At 31.8% G+C, this 18,044-nt stretch overlaps 1 protein-coding gene across 1 annotated transcript; it reads right to left on the bottom strand.

Annotated features, from left to right (window-relative positions):
* Positions 1–883: 883 nt before the first annotated feature.
* On the bottom strand, positions 884–17,296 carry ppm1f (protein phosphatase, Mg2+/Mn2+ dependent, 1F). Its single transcript, XM_051108910.1, has 8 exons — positions 17,064–17,296; positions 16,062–16,307; positions 12,973–13,103; positions 10,553–10,755; positions 10,184–10,372; positions 7,700–7,843; positions 7,197–7,290; positions 884–4,626 (listed from the first exon to the last, which is right to left on the bottom strand). Exons 2-8 carry the CDS (start codon positions 16,235–16,237, stop codon positions 4,295–4,297), a joined length of 1,269 nt encoding a protein of 422 aa, XP_050964867.1. The 5' UTR covers positions 16,238–16,307; positions 17,064–17,296; the 3' UTR covers positions 884–4,294.
* Positions 17,297–18,044: the final 748 nt, after the last annotated feature.

The raw sequence follows: 18,044 nt of genomic DNA, 5'->3' as shown, positions 1-18,044 counted from the left end.
CTTTTGCTTTTGTTTGGGGGTGCTTAGCACCCTCAAGCACCCCCGTAGAACCGGGCCTGGTAAAGAGTGTTTGATTTTCTTGCACGTTCGCTTTGTAAACACTGGGTCGGTACTTCTGCCTACGTCACACTTGACCTTTACAACAGTTAGTGCAAGACGAGCATTTGTGGCTAAAAAGCATATCAATTTTTATTCTTTTTAGAAAATAACCGACTGTTTTGCTAGATAAGACCCTTATGCCTCGTCTGGGATTGCGTAGAGCACTAGAGCACTATTTTTGAAAGCACTATTATGTGCACTTTTTATGTACTGTTAAAGTATTAAAATGTACCTTTAAGTATTTACATACAATTTAGTGGGAAATAAAATACAAAGTTATACCTTTTAGCTTTTGTACCACCCCAGTGACAGCTTTGTACCTTTTTTGAGAGCGTATGACTTAATATCAAGATATAAAGCTATAAGGAGCTACTTAGCTGATTTGAATCTTTGGATAACTGTGTACACAAATTATAGAAACAGGTCATTATGAGCAAATAAATTTGCACATTCTTTGCCGGTAAGAGTTCAGTTTTGCTCTGCAGCCATTTCGCCGTAACAGCACAATTTATGTGTATACAATTTTTTACTTTGTGCAGCATATGTGGTTCAAGTGTGAATATGTCTGTGAAAGAAAACCATCGTAAACTAAAGTGCACAGTTGTGTGGTTCACCACACTAGCTAAACTAACATTGTCATGTGGCGACTAGTAGTGCAGTAAGAAATCCAGACACCAAACTGATGTGAAAAGTACTTTATTCACATTATATCACATTAAAGCCCAATGCTTGTGTCATTGGTTCTAGCAAAAAAAATGCTTTCCAAAATACCACAGGACAGCACTCACATTCATTTTGTGTTTATCAGATGTTGTCAGACATAAACATTACAACATGCGAGAACATTTAGGTACAAGATTCACTGTAGTACTGTTCACTCAGTGTGGAATTTGAATTATTTGATCCAGTATAAAACTTGCACACAACATCAGCAGTAGAGGTCAATGATATGCAAAATTAGGTCTGAAAAGAGTCAGCTCAGGTTTATCAGTTAAGTTGCCTGTACAAAGATGATTCTGAAAAGTACATAAAGATAAGGCACTTTATCATGTACTGTTGAGAGCTGTTACACCCATGTGTTCCCATGATTTATGTTCGCTTTTTAGTACAAAAAACAACAATTACAAAACGTCCTGTGAAAAAAATGCAGCTGAAACGTGTATAAAAATTCACACCAGCATAAAATCTACTGACTCATACGTTCATGATCTTTCATCTCTACCAAAAACTCAGATACAGTTCAGTGCTTGAACTCTTTAAAAATCCAACTTTTAATACTTAGCACAATAAATGCATTAGAAGACACAAGAGCAAAACACTATTTTGAATGAACAATGTCATTTGGCACTAGTGTGAACGTAAAGGAATAGTTCACCCAAAAATCTGTTTTACAATATCTGTTTTTGTCCATAAAAAAGTTAATGGGGTCCAAAAAACAGTTTTCTTTTGTTTTTCACAGAAGAAATTCATAGTTTTTTTTTTTTTTCAAAAACAAGGTGGTGGTGAGTAAATGATGAATGCATTTGCATTGTGAGCAAAAATAAGGCATTGCGCATTTAAAATGGGGAAAAACTATAATTCACAACGGTGATGTCACAAAATTCCCATCACTGGCACATCCCATTTTCTAATGAACTACATGAGATCATCGCTGATGATGTGCATAGGTTTTTAGCTTTTACAGTCATTGGTAATTACAAAACAGATAGAAACAGGAAAAAAACACAAAACAATTACATAATGCATAATTACCACCCCTTTTCTAAAATGGATGAGCAATTCTTATGTTTGTTAATTTAGGGGAAATAACACCATGTTTGCAATGTACAGTGGGATCCAAAAGTCTGAGACCACCAGTGAAAATGCTTCTACATCAGTAGAATTTTATATTTCTAATTTTAAAAAATTAAATTAAATTAAAATTGGGAGTCAGTAAGATTTTAATTTATTTTAAATTTATTTATATTTAATTTTTAATAAATTATTATTTGTATTCTGCAATGCAAAATAGATCAAAAGCGACTTTTACAATGTTACAAAAAATTCTAACGAATGCTGTTCATTACAAAATCATGGTTTTCAAAAAATATTAAGCAGCACATCTGAAGTCAACGTTGATATTTCTTGAACATCAAATCAGCATATTAGAATAATTTCTGAAGGATCATGTGACACTGAAAATGAGTAATGAATCAGTAATGATGCTGACAACCCAGCTTCGCATCACAGAAATAAATGACATTTTAAAATACATTAAAATAGAAGACAATTGTGACCCTGGACCACAAAACCAGTCTTAAGTAGCACAGGTATATTTGAAGCAGTGGCCAAAAATATATTGTATTAGTCAAAATTATACATTTTTCTTTAATGCCTTCCCAAACTTCCTACCGTAAATATATCAAAACTTGATAAAATGTCTGATTAGTAAATTGCATTGCTAAGTACTTTATTTGGACAACTTTAAAGGTGATTTTCTCAATGTTTTGATTTTGTTTGCACCCTCAGATTCCAGATTCCAAACGGTTGTATCTCGGCCAAATATTGTCCTATCCTAAGCTTATTTATTCAGCCTTTAGATGACATATAAATGTCAATTTCAAAAATTTGCCTTTATGACTAGTTTTGTGCTCCAGGGTCACAATTATATAAAGTTTTCCTAAACCAAACAACAATACTGTGTATATTTTAAATCCCAGATGTTCAAATGTGAACTCAGACTTTAAGATGCCACTGTACATTGTGGAAAACTATAAATATACTTAATTACATACATTACAAGATAAACATTTGCACTCTTTTATTCAAATATAGAATGCATTGGACTAAACCAAATGAGATGTTTTCCTCATACAAACACCAAATCAACATCTCATCGCTCTGTCTTCACCTTCCTCGTTCGGTATCCATTAGGTTAGCGATATTCTTGGCCTTATCACATTATAGTGACTGTGCTACTATATCAGCTACTTGTCACGAGGCTTTCAAAATATTGAGCGGCCGTAACACGAGACGACTTGCATCATGCAGGACGTGCGGTTTGCAAAGTCCGGCTATGATAACATAACACCAACACGCACACGCCAGTATTAACACTGATATTTGAGGGTGAAAGGCACTGTAACAGAACGAATATGAAGTGATACGCATAAATAATGGTCTACTCTACATTTCGAAAAACTGCTTTGTGAAAAGCTGCAGCAACAGACAAACGATCTTGGCAAAGTCAGACTCGTAAATACAGTTTTGGCACATGAAAGAGCGTGTTTACACAGTACAGTACAGCCATAAATATTTTTTGTCAAATAAATAACAGTCTTAAAAATACTAACCACCTACAACACTGGATTAGTACATCTGCTGACAGCACTGAAGGCCTTACGGTTGGTTATTTCATTTTTGAAGCCGGCATGGTCCGAAATGCAACGCAATACTGTATTTGTTAAGACTATTCACGTTGGTTTTCTCTCCCTTGTAACAGTCGTATCAAATAGGGAGCAACCAACAAAGTATGCTTAGAGAAATTATCACTTTTGTTTTACGGTATTACATTCTTTATGAGATATTATAGAGATAGTCCATCCAAAAATGTAAAATTCTGTCATGAATTATTATTATGTTGTTCCAAACCTGTGGGACTTTCGTTTTGAAGTATGTTGTTAAATAAACCGTTTTGGTTCCCAGTGACTTCCATTTTAACAGGAAACCAAAACTGTTTTTAGTTACCAACATTCTCCTACACCAACAAAATATCTTCTTTTAAGTCCTACAGAAGGATAAAACGAAAGTAATACTGGTTTCGAATTACATGAGAGTGAGTAATTCATAACAGAATTTTTATTTTTAGGTGAACGTTCCCTTTAAGCACCAGTAAATATAAGCTGGTAAAAACAAGGCAAATAGTTAAAAGATGGAAACATGTTTAAAAATGAAGGCAAGTTCAAACGTAGCAACAAAGAGAGTTAATAAATGACCCGGGATCAGACATTCTTTAAAACAAAAAAACAAGGAAACGCCTTTCTCTGGCGTTCAGTGCTTTCTTCTGAATGCATGACTGGACTTGTTTTAGATGACCTCAACAATCACGTATTTTTCCTCAAATTCACAACTCTTTAAAAAGCATTCCAAGATGGTTAAAAGACCATCAGATGCTCTTGGTCCTCTGATTTGGATAATTTATTGCTATTAACCTATTTCAGATCCCTGCAGCCGTAGCTCCTTCTGGCTCTGCTCTGGAACTCGTCTCGTGGGTCAAAAGTCGCTGCGGATCCTTGAGGAACACCAGAAGAACTGTGATGTTGTCACTGGATCCAGCAGCTTTAGCATGGGCCACCAGGGTCTGGGCCACGTCGTCCCCCGAGCCTCCGGTCTCCCTCAGAGCCTCCAGGACCAGCTCCGGGACGTCCCCAGGCCGAACCACGTCAAAGAAGCCGTCGCAAGCGAGCAGAATGTAATCTTCATGCCCGTTCAGCTGGATTGAGGAGCAGTCAGCTTCGTTAGAGACGTACGGCTTCTGATCAAAGTCACCTATTGAGGGATAGAAAAAATTTGATAAAATGTATTTCACTAACTTGCACCAAAACCCCCAAAACTTCAGAAGCAAACATATGTGACCCTGGACCACAAAACCAGTCTTAAGTAGCATGGGTACATTTGTTGCAATAGTCAAAAATACATTGTGTGGGTCAAAATGATCATTTTTCTTTTATGCCAAAAATCATTAGGATATAAAGATCATGTTCCATGACGATATTTTGTAAATTTCCTATTGTAAATACACCAAAACGTAATTTTTGATTGGTAATATGCTTTGCTAAGAACTTCATTTGGACAACTTTAAAGGCGATTTTCTCAATATTTAGATTTTTTTGCACCTTAAGATTCCAGATTTTCAAAGTTGTATCTCGGCCAAATGTTGTCCTATCCTAACAAACCATACAGCAATGAAAAGCTTATTTATTCAGCTTTCAAATTTCAAATGATGACTGGTTTTGTGGTCCAGCGTCACATAAGTGTTTTCTTTGAAATTAGCATTTTTATCAGACTCCTATGAAAATAACATTGGACATTTTTGAAAAGAAGGCATTCAATAACTGACTAACAACCTTACTACAACCTTACTTACTTACATTACTAAATCTAAACATAGGAGCCCTACAAAGACCCTCATTTAAGAGTTAAAACTATCAGAAGAAAAAAAAAAATTCACAGACACAAAACAGTGGTTTTTGCATCTGAAGTCTGTCTTCAAATCTGTGTGTGTGTGTGTGTGTGTATAAAAAAACTGTATTACCCATTAAATTAATTTACGTAATAATGAATTAATAATTCAATATTTTTATTCAACAATGATCAAAGAAGATGAATTAAAGATCAAAAGTGAGAGTAAAGGACATTTATACTGTTAAAAAAATATTTCTTATTTCATATAAATGCTGTTTTATTTAAACTTTTTAAACTAAGACGTTTCCACCAAAAAAATTAAGTAGCACTAATATTTTCAACATTGATTATGTTAAGAAATGTTGGATTTGCTGGAATGTATGGATTTAAGGAAATTTATATGTTTATATGTTTATACGCAATTGAGGTGAATATCGCGCTTTTGCGCCACCCAATTTGCGCTATTTGCATCGCCCGGTGTGTCTGTTCACATTTTTGCATTGACTTTGTTTGTAATGCAGTCGTGCAATTAATTAATTTCAGGGTGTACATACACCCTTAAATATATGTGAAAAAAATAGGGCTGTTAGTCGATTACAATTTTTAATCTAATTAATTGCACGACGTTTCGATTAATTAATCGCATAAATAAATTTGACTGTAAAAATAGCCACAAAAGATTATTTAAAGCTATTTTTGTTTTAAATGAGAAAGTAGACATTACAATTTGTAGCTTTAGAAAGAAATATTTTATTTGATTCAACATAAAATTTATTACGCATTTATTCGATTCGTTTAAATGGCTGATTAATTCAGGAATGAAGTGAATGGCTCTTTTTTTTGAATGGGCCTTTGAATCATTGATTCACACGATTCGTTCAAAACGCGGATTCATTCAGAAAATAAACACCGCTGTGTTGCTCTGAGACGCTCAACAATCTTATATTTTTATATTACAAAATAGTATAATAATATAAAATAATAAATAATTTACATTTATAAATAAAATAAACAAAATAGTTTGACAAGGAGGCTTAATTGTAATATATATATATATATATATATATATATATATATATACCAATTTATATCTAAATTTATGCCTTACATATAATTTCTATATCTATAATATACTATAGATTATATATACAATTTATACATCTAAATGTATAATTTATATATATATATATATATATACACACACACACATATATATATATACACACACACATATATATATATATATATACACATATATATATATATATATATATATATATATATATATATATATATATATATATATAAAACCCATATATTTAATACTTTTAAGTAATAAATAATTAATAATAAATGAATTAATATTTTTATTCAACAATGATGAATTAAATTGATTTGGATTTGCCCTAAAAGACTATAAAATAAATATTAAATAAATCTTAATGATTTTCACTCTACAGTATCCTGATATTCTGATATTTATGGATTTGCCCTGAATAGCTGCACCACTATAGCATCATAATAATCAGCAATATATACCTACATATATTTTATTAAAAGTAAATAAGCTTCCATGAACATTTTTGAGCAATGATGCAAATAAATTGTAAGTCTCTGAACTGATTCATGAAAGCTTTTGCTACTGAAGTTTATATCGGAGATGCTATTAAAATGTTCATCTTATTAACTAACAAATAAAAAGCACATTAAAATCAGTGCAATATTCACATTGTAGAATATTCAAATATGGGCTTTGAACGTGTCAGTTGCATTGCTGTCTATGCAGGGTCAGAAAGCTGTCAGATTTCATCAAAAATATCTTAATTTGTGCTCTGAAGATAAACAAAGGTCTTGGAACGACTTGAGGGTGAGTAATTAATGACAGAATTTCATTTTTGAGTGAACTATCCCTTAAGGTTGCAAGTCATTCTCACCTATTGCTCTGGAAACAGCGTAGGTACCATTTACCCGCCAGCAACCCATGAAAGCAATGCATCCACCCAGATCCTCAATTCTTTTCTTCTCATCCTGCACAAAAACACAAGCACAAACACTCAAGATACAATCTGGAGCTTTCGCAACAGCAAACCCCTATAGTTAGCTAAATTCAGAGAATAATACCTTTGTTTTGTCTCTCCAGACGTTCAGACTGTTTGCATGCATTGCATCATTATCTGACTCTGATTTATTTTGCAAATTATGCGCAGAAACGCTGATCTTAAGTGAGTCAGCGCCTCTCTAAGGACCGTTCTGATGCTTTTGGCATTCAGTGGCTGTAGTAAGTATGCAGCATACACTGCTAATATTGATTCAGCATGTGGTCAGCAGTCGGTTACTCTGTCTCACATTTCAGCTGCTCACAGAGAACAGACGAGCATCTGATACGCTCTTGTGGTTCTGTCTCTATTGGTCAGCAGTGGCTTGTAGTGTGTCATACCTCTCTCTCAGGTTTGTGTGGGTCCATTAGGGTCACTGGTTCTCCCTGTCGAACCAGCATAGCCTGAGAGTCGCCCAGCCAGGAGACGGTCAGGCGGTCAGAGGTCAGTAAGACCGCCACACCAGTGCTGCCGCTGCGCAGACGCTAAACAAGACCAAAAGACAAAGAAGAATGTTTAGTTTGCCATCCTGTGGTCACTATGAGTGCGCCACATAAAGAATTAAGATATTCATTACTGTAATGCAGTAACTGTTATAGTATTTTACATTAAAACAGTACTGTAAAATTTTAAATCAGTGTAAATCTTTTAAATCAGCACTACCACCATTTACAAAAAGTAGGGCTGATTAATTTAAATCTTATTACGATCTGTCAAATAATTTAGCAAGCAAATCAATTAAATATTTTTGTGCTATTATACTTAAAATTAACTACACTGGATTAAATAATACACTTAAAATTTATCATTAAAATATTTATTATAAAAATATTTAAATAAAATTTATTTAACTAAAAATAAAAAATAGTTTGACAAGGAGGCTTAATTGTATATATATATATATATATATATATCTAAATTTATATGTTACATATAATTTCTATATCTATAATACTATATATTATATATACAATTTAAATATCTAAATATATAATTTATTTATATGTATTACCCATTAAATGAATACTTTTTAAGTAATAAATAATTAATAATAAATTAATTAATACTTTTATTCAACAATAATGAATTAAATTGATTTGGATTTGCTTAAACTTAAAAAAAATCATGAACACTTAAAAATCATGAACTTAACTTAAAAAAATGTTTAAAATAATTTTAGCATATAATGCTGTCAAATATATAACATCTAATACATAAATCACTTTTTTATGTTGTGCTATTATGTTTAAAAATAATGGCACTAATTAAAATGATGAATTTAATGAAATAATTTAGCAGAATTTAATATTTTTATATTACAAAATAGTAAAATAATAAATCATTTACATATATCATATTTTAACAAGGAAGCTTAATATTACCCATTGAATTAATACTTTTAATTTATTAATAAACTGTTTTCAAGATTATAATAAGAGATGTTTAAGTGCTAAATCAATATATTTTTTACAACACAATATACAATAAATTTAAAAATATCTCAATGATTTTCACTATATAGTCTGACATATTATGACTTAAGATTTGTTTAATAACTTAAAAAAAAGATTAGAAATGTTACATATATGTGAAATTAAGTAAATTAAATATCAAATTTCCATTAAAATTTAAGTAAACGAATTTGATCAAATAATACTGTCAAATACATAATCTCAAATAATTTAGTACATAAATCACTAGTTTTTATTGTGTTATTATATTCAAAATTAATGGGACTAAGTAAAATGATGGATTAAATGAAATGTAATAGAATTGAATAACATAATTTAGCAGAATTTTTATACAAGGAGGCTTAATTGTCATGTCAATAATTTCACATTACAAAAAATAATGGACCAAAAAATTAATTTACTTATTTATAATCTAAATACTATACTGCCCTACTAAAATATTTCTTTTTACCAATTAATGGCATTCATTCAACTTATTGAAATCTGTATAATTTAAGTATTTAAATGTTTAAAAGTACATTTTTTAAAAGTCATTACTACTTTTATTTTGTTGTATTAACTAATCCACTGAAACTGTCAGGTGCATGTCAATTATTGTCAGTAAAATGAATTCTTGTTGATGTGCACTGACCGTGCCAGTGAAACAGAAAGTGCTTACTCATATCCGTACCTGTGGAGGCAGACAGAGACGTGCAGCAAGCCTGCACCGTTTTCTTACCATGTATTTAACCACAAGGGAAACATGGACTATATTTATCTGTATTTATTACAGCGTAGGAACATTCAATACACATAACGGTTGCATCTTAAGAAGTGGGAGAGGTGTGAAAAGATTTCTTTCCATCGTGAATTTCCACAAAATGCACCGGCTTGACAAACAAGGGGAAAGATAACAAAACTGCCGAAACTGATTGAGCACAGTGTTTCAGAAGCAGATGCATTGATAAAAACAAACTGTTTTAAGGAAAACAAATGCACACTTTGAAGAAAATCATTATAAATGTCAGCTTGCTGTATTTGATGCATTTTTTTTTGATAGTGCATGTTTAAAAAAGTTGTTTTGTTTGTGTTGCACAAGTCTAAGATCACAGAAAAACTGCAATTTCTTTGGAAAAAAGTTACAGGATTTAGAAATATATAATCTCTTAAAAATATGAAACATTATGATGTAAGATGAGAGGAAATCTGTGTTATTAAGCATGTTAATGCCTTCTAAAATCTACATTATTTTTACATTTAATTTAGGATTCAAACTGATATGCTGATAATTTCTAATGATAACAATATTGAAATAAAATTTAAAAATGCATGCATTTTCACTAGTGGTCTCAGATGTCTGGTGGTTGCTCTTACCTCTCTCTTGGCTTTGATCTTGAACATGTCATCTGTTTGTGTGAAGGTGCTTTTGAAGGCTGTGGCCGCATCGCTTTTTAGCGCCTCCTGCTGGCTCAGTACAATATGCAGGTGAGTGGCAGCGTATGTGGCAGCGTCCACCCCTCCATGTCCATCAAACACAGCGTAATACTCTCGATCCACACCATCCTGTAGAGAACAAACACAAATCAGATTCATTCCTCAGAGCCAATTATTCTAAAAAGTTCATGCAGAAAAGACATTGAACATATATAATGAGGAACTATGCATATGTAGGGATGCCATTGGTTAAATATCTACCCATGCATCCCTACAACAATGCAAGAGGTCTCAAGGCTTGAGGCTCACCTGCAGTCCTAGAAGCTGGTTAAACTCTTTCAGGATTAGGTGACGATCCTCCATCTTCCTGCGAGTGTTTCGAATGGCGTGAACGGAGCAGCTGTGTGTCTGTAATGAGGACGACCCGGGACTGGGCAGCTGTTTCTGCCAGGCCAAACACACCTCTCTCAATTTATTAATAAAGAGGCGCTGCAATGGCTCAGACTGCAACACTGTAGAGTCACACAGACACACACATTCATCATAATGCTATAGTGTTTGAATAGAGGTTTAGCAAATCCATACATTTAGACTGAAATAATGTAAAAAAAAAAAAAATCAATGGCACAAGCATGAACTGCTCCTTTTTCACAGGAGAGAGTAGTTGTCAAACATAGTGTAAAATCTGTAAAAACTTAATGTATTACTTTTGTTGGAACACTAGAGGGCAGTGATGGAACTCAGATCATTAAAAGATTAGTTCACTTCCAGAATAAAAATGTCCTGATAATTTACTCACCCCCGTGTCATCCAAGATGACAAGTCTTTCTTTCTTCCGTCGCAAAAAAATTAAGGTTTTTGAGGAAAACACTCCAGGATTTTTCTCCATATAGTGGACTTAAATTCCAAATTGCAGTTTCAATGCAGCTTCAAAGGGCTCTACATGATCCCAGCCAGGGAACAAGGGTCTTATCTAGCAAAAATGGTCAGTCGTTTTCTAAAAAATAAATAAATAAATAAAATGCGCAACATCATGTATGACATAGTCACGTTGGAAAGGTCACGCGTGGTTAGTTCTTTGTCTGTGTACTTTGGTTTAAAAAGATAGGGTAGGGCAAAAAACTCCATGTTATTTTCCCCTTCAACTTCAAAATCGTCCCACATGGTTTTACCTTTTTTGTAAAGTGTGAATGACTTTCTTTGCATGTTCGCTTTGTAAAAACTGGGGCGGTACTTCCGCCTACTTGTGACCTTTCAAACTCAACTATGTATCGTGTGAAGTCGAGCTAGTGCAAGACTAGTATATACATTTTTATTTTATACTTTTAGAAACTGCTTGATCGTTTCGCTAAATAAGACCCGTACTCCTTGGCTGGGATTGTGTAGAGCCCTTTAAAGCGCGATTTGAACCTTCAACCCGTTGGCTCACACTGAAGTCCACTATATGGAGAAAAAATCCTGGAATGTTTTCCTCAAAATAGTAATTTGTTTGCAACTGAAGAATGAAAGACATAAACTTCCTGGATGACATACACTACCGTTCAAAAGTTTGGGGTCAGTAAGACTTGTAATAGTCTTTAAAGTAGTCTCTTATGCTCATCAAGGCTGCATTTATTTGATTAAAAAAAAAAAAAAAAAAAAAACAGTAATATTGCAAAATGTTTTTACAATATAAAATAATGTTTTTTATTTTAACATACTTTAAAATAGAATTTATTTCTGTGATGAAAAGCTGAATTTTTATCAGCTGTTACTCCAGTCTTAAGTGTCACATGATCCTTCAGAAATCATTCTAATATGCGGATTTATTATTAGAATGATCAATGTTGGATAATATCAACAGTTGTGCTGCCAAATATTTTTTGTAACCTGTAATTTTTTTTTTTCAGGATTCTTTCATGAATAACAAGTTTAAAAAGTAGAGTGTTTATTCAAAAAATAAATATTTTATAACAATGTAAATTATTTATTATTAACTTTTAATAAACTTTTAATTATTAACTTAATACATCCTTGGTGAATAAAAGAGTATTAATTTCTTAAAAAAAAAAAAAAAAAAAAGAAACAATAAAAATGTACTGACCCCAAACTTTTGAACAGTAGTGTATGTAATTATCAGGATTTTTTTATTCTGGAAGTGAACTAATCCTTTAAATTGCCATTGTAAAATGTTTATATTTATTCATTAACATTGATACCTATTGTCAGCCTATTAGTCACATATTTAGATGTGGTGAAGCAATTTTTGCGGGGATTTGTAAAAAAAAAAAAAAAAAAAAGACAGAAAAATAATGCAAGGCCTCTTCTGAATTTGCAATACAGTTTGGTGCAAATTTTAAGGAATATATCTGTGTGTGTGTGTGTGTGTGTGTATATATATATATATATATATATATAGGTTATTTTTTACATTTCTGTATGTATTATATATATATATATAAAAATACTGAATTTTTTAAAATCTTACATTTGTGAAAAATTTACATTTCTGATATTTTTTTACATTACTGTTTTTTTTGTATATTTATTATATATATAAAATTTGGGATTTTTAAAAAAGATTTTTAGTTAACATTTCTGCATTATTTTTATTTTTATATATACATATATACACATACTTTTTTCCCCCAATTGTTCAATACTGTATTGCTACTCTCTTCATAATTATTTTTTCAACTTATTAACTTATTTTTAAATAACCTTAAGAACAAATCAAGTGGATCACTCACTAACAACTTCTTGTTCAACTTCTGGTTGCTGTTCAGGATCTTGGGGGAAGTAGTGAGGTGAAAGGTCATCTTTAAGCAGTTCAGTCACAGCAGCATTGCACATTGCTGCACCCAGCCAAGATGGGGCATTTCTTTAAAACAAAAAAAAAAAAAAATTAGAATAAAAAACATTTTACAAATGTCAACAGTGTGACAACACACACACACAAACACACACTCAACTGAACTTACACTATCATTCAAAAGTTTTTATATATATATATTTAATCAAAAATACAGCACAAACCATAATAATACGGTTTTCTTCTTGAATGAATTTAAAATGTAATTTATTCCTGCGATGCAAAGCTGAATTTTCAGCATCATTACTCCAGTCTTCAGTGTCACATGATCCTTCGGAAATCATTCTAATATGCTGATTAGAAGAAACATTTCTGACTTAAAATAGAATTCTTTTGTAACATTCCAAATGTTTTAATATCACTTTTGATTAATTTAATGCATCCTTGCTCAAAAAAAGTATTTTTTTTAACTGACCCCAAACTTTTGAACGGTAGTCTACATACAGTAGAGTCTGTATTGAATGTGTTGACTAGAAGCTTAAATGACTTTACTCTGATATGATTTTTCTCTAAATCCTACTCGTGCGTTCTCACAAACCGTGGAGTAAAAGCACATCTTTCACTAGTGAATTTGTTTTGTTTTTAGACTAGATTTATCACTTTGCCTGCTGGAGCAACAAGTGGCAAATGGCCCAACTACCCACTCATAACAACACGTCTATTTAAAAGAAGCAGCATTTGGTTGCGTGAGATGTTATCTAATGACATAACAGCAAGATGTCGGAAAACACTCCAATTTGTCCTACTTGACAAGAGTTGCGGTAACGTCATGCACGTCTGACCTACATCAAGACACGAAAAGGGTTAAACCCGAGAAATCTGCACTGTGCACACATCTCCAATCCAACAAAGAGGAAATGAAGTCTAAATGTCAGGAAGTGGGTATAACAATAGTGATTCCACAGACAGGAAGTCTGCCCTGAGAAATGCGTCAGGGGAGAGAGAGAAAAGGATACAGAAAGAGATAAAACAAAAACACCATTGTAAATTTAAACTTTAAAACTTCTGCACCAACGCTTTCATTTAACGCTTGGATTGTCTCTGATAGTACACTGGGAAAAAAGCACCAAATCTCTTAATCAGCTCATGCATAGTGAAACGTGCTGACCTGCTGCAAATACTGTTAGGAAAACAGATCATGCCAGATAGAGAGCGAGAAAAAGCAAATGGGGGAGAGAGACAGGAATGATAGGAATGAGACAACGCTCCTCCTCTGGCTGAAGAGGACAGGTGTGTCGCAACATTTCAGGCCTTTTTTTTTTTTTTATAACCCCGTACATGTTTTCAGTAAATGTAAAAAGTAAACGGACATGCAAACACAAATAATAAAGCTGTATCTATAGCTGAGATCCAACAGGAATCCAACACAAATCATTCCCTCTCCTGCAAAAAACCTAGATCAGGGGTTTTCAAACTGGCAACCAGGGACCCACAAGAGTCCTTGGAAAAGTTTAGAGAAAAACTGTGTAAAAATAAATAAATAATATAAAAATAAGACCTAACTAAATAAATTAACTGATTAAAAAAAAAAAAAAATGTGCGCACCTCCAGAGACCCCACAAGGTAGGGTTAGAGAAAACAGAGTGAAAAAATGTTAAAATAAATAAATAAACAATAAAACATTAGATCTAAGTAAATAAATAAAATATTTAAATAATGATAAAAATATATAAAATAGGATTTAAAAAAATACAAAAAATAAAACCCCAGGAGTCAGAAGAGAGTGCTGAGGGTTAGTGGAAAAAATAAAAAATAAATAAATAGATACGTACATACATAAAATCTAACTAAATACATAAATATATTTAAAACTAATTTTTAAAAATCATTAAATAAAAAAAAGTTAAAAATAAAAAGTAAAAAATTTTACAAAACAGTACAGCAGTGAATAGAAAAAAAAATTATGTAACAACAGACACTTTTTTTCTAAATATTATTTTATACATATTTATAGTATAAATTTTGAACAGTATATACTACATATTTATATATGAAAATATATAGCTGTCTTTTATAAATAAAATATTTAAATAAGTAAACTATTTAAATAATGATAAAACAAAAAAAAATGATTTTAAAAAAATTAAAAATTACAAAAAAATAAAAGAACCCCCTGGAGCCGGAAGGGAGTGCTGAGGGTCAATGGAAAAAAAAAAACCCAGACAAAAACAGTGTTCAAAAAAAAAAAAAAAAAAAGGTAAAAATAATAAATAAATAATTGTAAAAAAAAATCTAACTAAATACATAAATGTGTGTATTAAAATATTTCTTAAATTATTAAAACAAATATTAAAAAAATAACATTAAATTAAAAGTAAAAATAATTTAAAAAAAAATTTTTCCTAAATATTATTTTATACACATTTATATTAATCAATTAATTTTTTAATTAATTTTTCACAGTATAAACTACATCTTTATATATGAAAATATATAGCTGTCTTTTGTAAATAAAAAATGTAAATAAGTAAATCATTTAAATAATGATAAAAATAAAATATGATTTAAGAAAAATAAAAAAATGAAAAAAATAAATAAATAAAAGAACCCCTCGGAAGCTGGAAGGGAGTGCTGAGCGTCAGTGGAAAAAATCTGAGAAAAACAGTGTGTTTAATAATAATTTAAATTATTAAAAATATTACATTTAAAAAAATAATAATAAAAATCATTTAATTAAAAAAAGTCTAAATAATATTTTTTTAATATAAAAATAGGGCCTATATAACAATACAGTAGTGTATAGAAAAAAATAAAATTTAACATGAGACAATTTTTTTTCTAAATATTATTTTATACACATTTATAATATGAATTTTTCCACAGTATATATTATATCTTTATTTATGAAAACATATATCTTTTAAATTATAGAATGGGGGTCCCTCAGTCAAGGATGATCATATTTAATGGTCCGTGGCACCTGAAATATTGAAAACCCCTGATCTACATGATATGCACATAACAAACCTTGCTGAGAGCAGCCGGAGGCCAAGATCCAGACTCTCTCCCTTCACCTCCTGCATAGTGACTTTGCGACTAACTGGGCTGACAGGAAGCGGGTCCTCTGTGCCAAGCGGGTTTGGAAACTCCTCCAGAAACCTCTCAAGAAACTTCCCAGCGTCGTCTTGCTCCATGCAACTCATTCTGAATGTGGACGTGCAGCCTCTAACAAAGTAGGAAGTCAGGGATGCCCAGAGTATTCTTGGATGCAAACTTCACACAAAAAGAACAACAACAACAAACATGAAAAAATAAATAAAATAATAAACACAGCCACCAGTGTTGTAAATGTAATTTGCCTCTATTAGTTTAAAGCAAATATGTTACTAGAATATTAGTTATTCTGATATAATTATTCATATAACCGTGTGTTTAGGTTCATTAAATAATCCATGCAAAATAGAACGTGAGAGTGCTGGCCAATCAGAACACTAGGAGGCGGCCCTCTGTCAACATCAGCCAATAACGTGCGTTTGGGGCGGGGCTACCTGTTTGTCCGAACTATAAAAGACAAGGAGTGTTTTTTTTTTTTTTTTAAGTTTACGCTTAATGATTATTTAAATGTAACGGAAGAAACCATATGCGTTGTAATACCACATTTTATCCGTAAAAATGTGACGTCATATACTTTTCCGCTTTTTAGATTGCAAACTACAAATAGTAAATATTCTTATACTTTATCTAATATACACAGTACAATAACCTACACACACGCTTTCGCAAAAGATTACAAACCCAGCAAAACTTAACTTCTTTTTAACCGCAGTGTATTGCACACAGGAAATTTTGGTTTAATGCATAACTGCAAGGATTCATGGTGTAACTTCAGCATGACACCTTACTAGAAAGTGCACGTACTGTCGCCATTTGAAAGCAGCACAACCGGGCCTTGAACTACAAGTAGCAACTCATTAGTCTAATTAACAACATCAAAGAGAACATATTCGTGCGTAAACGTGCAGTATATACCTTTGCGGATGGTTGGCGTTGCTTTATGCGCCGACACTCCCTTTTTTCCTGACGAGTGCGGTTTGAAGTGCTCGTGCATGAACGCACGCCCTTTCAGTCACTATACAACAAAAGCCAATCCGTTTGCGGAAGTCGCTGTGACAGACAGGAAGTACACACACAGAGATGTGCAAGCGATAAGGGTGAACGTCTGAGGCGCGGAATAGACTTGTCAGAACGGGATGAAGACAATCCGTTTGGTTGTCGGATTGTTTTGGCTGTGTGGGCGGCGACAGAACGATCTTATGAATATTAATGAATTCCTTTTGACGAGCTAACCAACGAGCGTCCAGCTACTCACGTAACGTAATTAATATTCATAAGCCAAGTCAACCGCTCAATATGGAAAGAAACGAAACAGCTATTTTTGACATAGAAAACTACTTTTATTTTTTACCTAAACCTAAAGTTATTTAAACTGTTATTCTTAAACATATTGATAGTATTATTTTTTTGCTATATTAAACTCTGTAACCTTTTATTTACTTTTTTTAATTTTCTTAATATTGTTTGCATAATTCGATCAGTTAAACATTGTAAAAAAAAATGATAGAAATTATATTAATAATATTATAATATATCAAAATAATATTGGTACATGCAAGTTAACAAGAAAGATGCTATTGTTGTGGTAGCATGTTCAAAAACGCTAGTAACCTAGATGTTTTCTATTTGAATATATTTTAAAATGTAATTTTTTCTTGTGATGCAAAGCTTTCGAGAAAGTTTAGTTAAGTATAAAGAAAAACAACAAAAAAAATGTTAAAATAAAAAAAAAAAAAATAAAACATTAGATCTAAGTAAATAAATTAATTATTAAAATAAAATATTATTTAATAAATAAATAAATAAATAAATAAAAGAACTCCCAGGGCCGAAAGGGAGTACTAGAGCGTCTGTGGAAAAGAAAACAGTTGAAAATAAAAAATGAATAACACTAAA

Source organism: Labeo rohita, chromosome 5 (assembly GCF_022985175.1).
Source record: "Labeo rohita strain BAU-BD-2019 chromosome 5, IGBB_LRoh.1.0, whole genome shotgun sequence".
Classification (NCBI taxonomy): Eukaryota; Metazoa; Chordata; class Actinopteri; order Cypriniformes; family Cyprinidae; genus Labeo; species Labeo rohita.
This window is presented reverse-complemented; position numbering and strand designations above follow the sequence as displayed.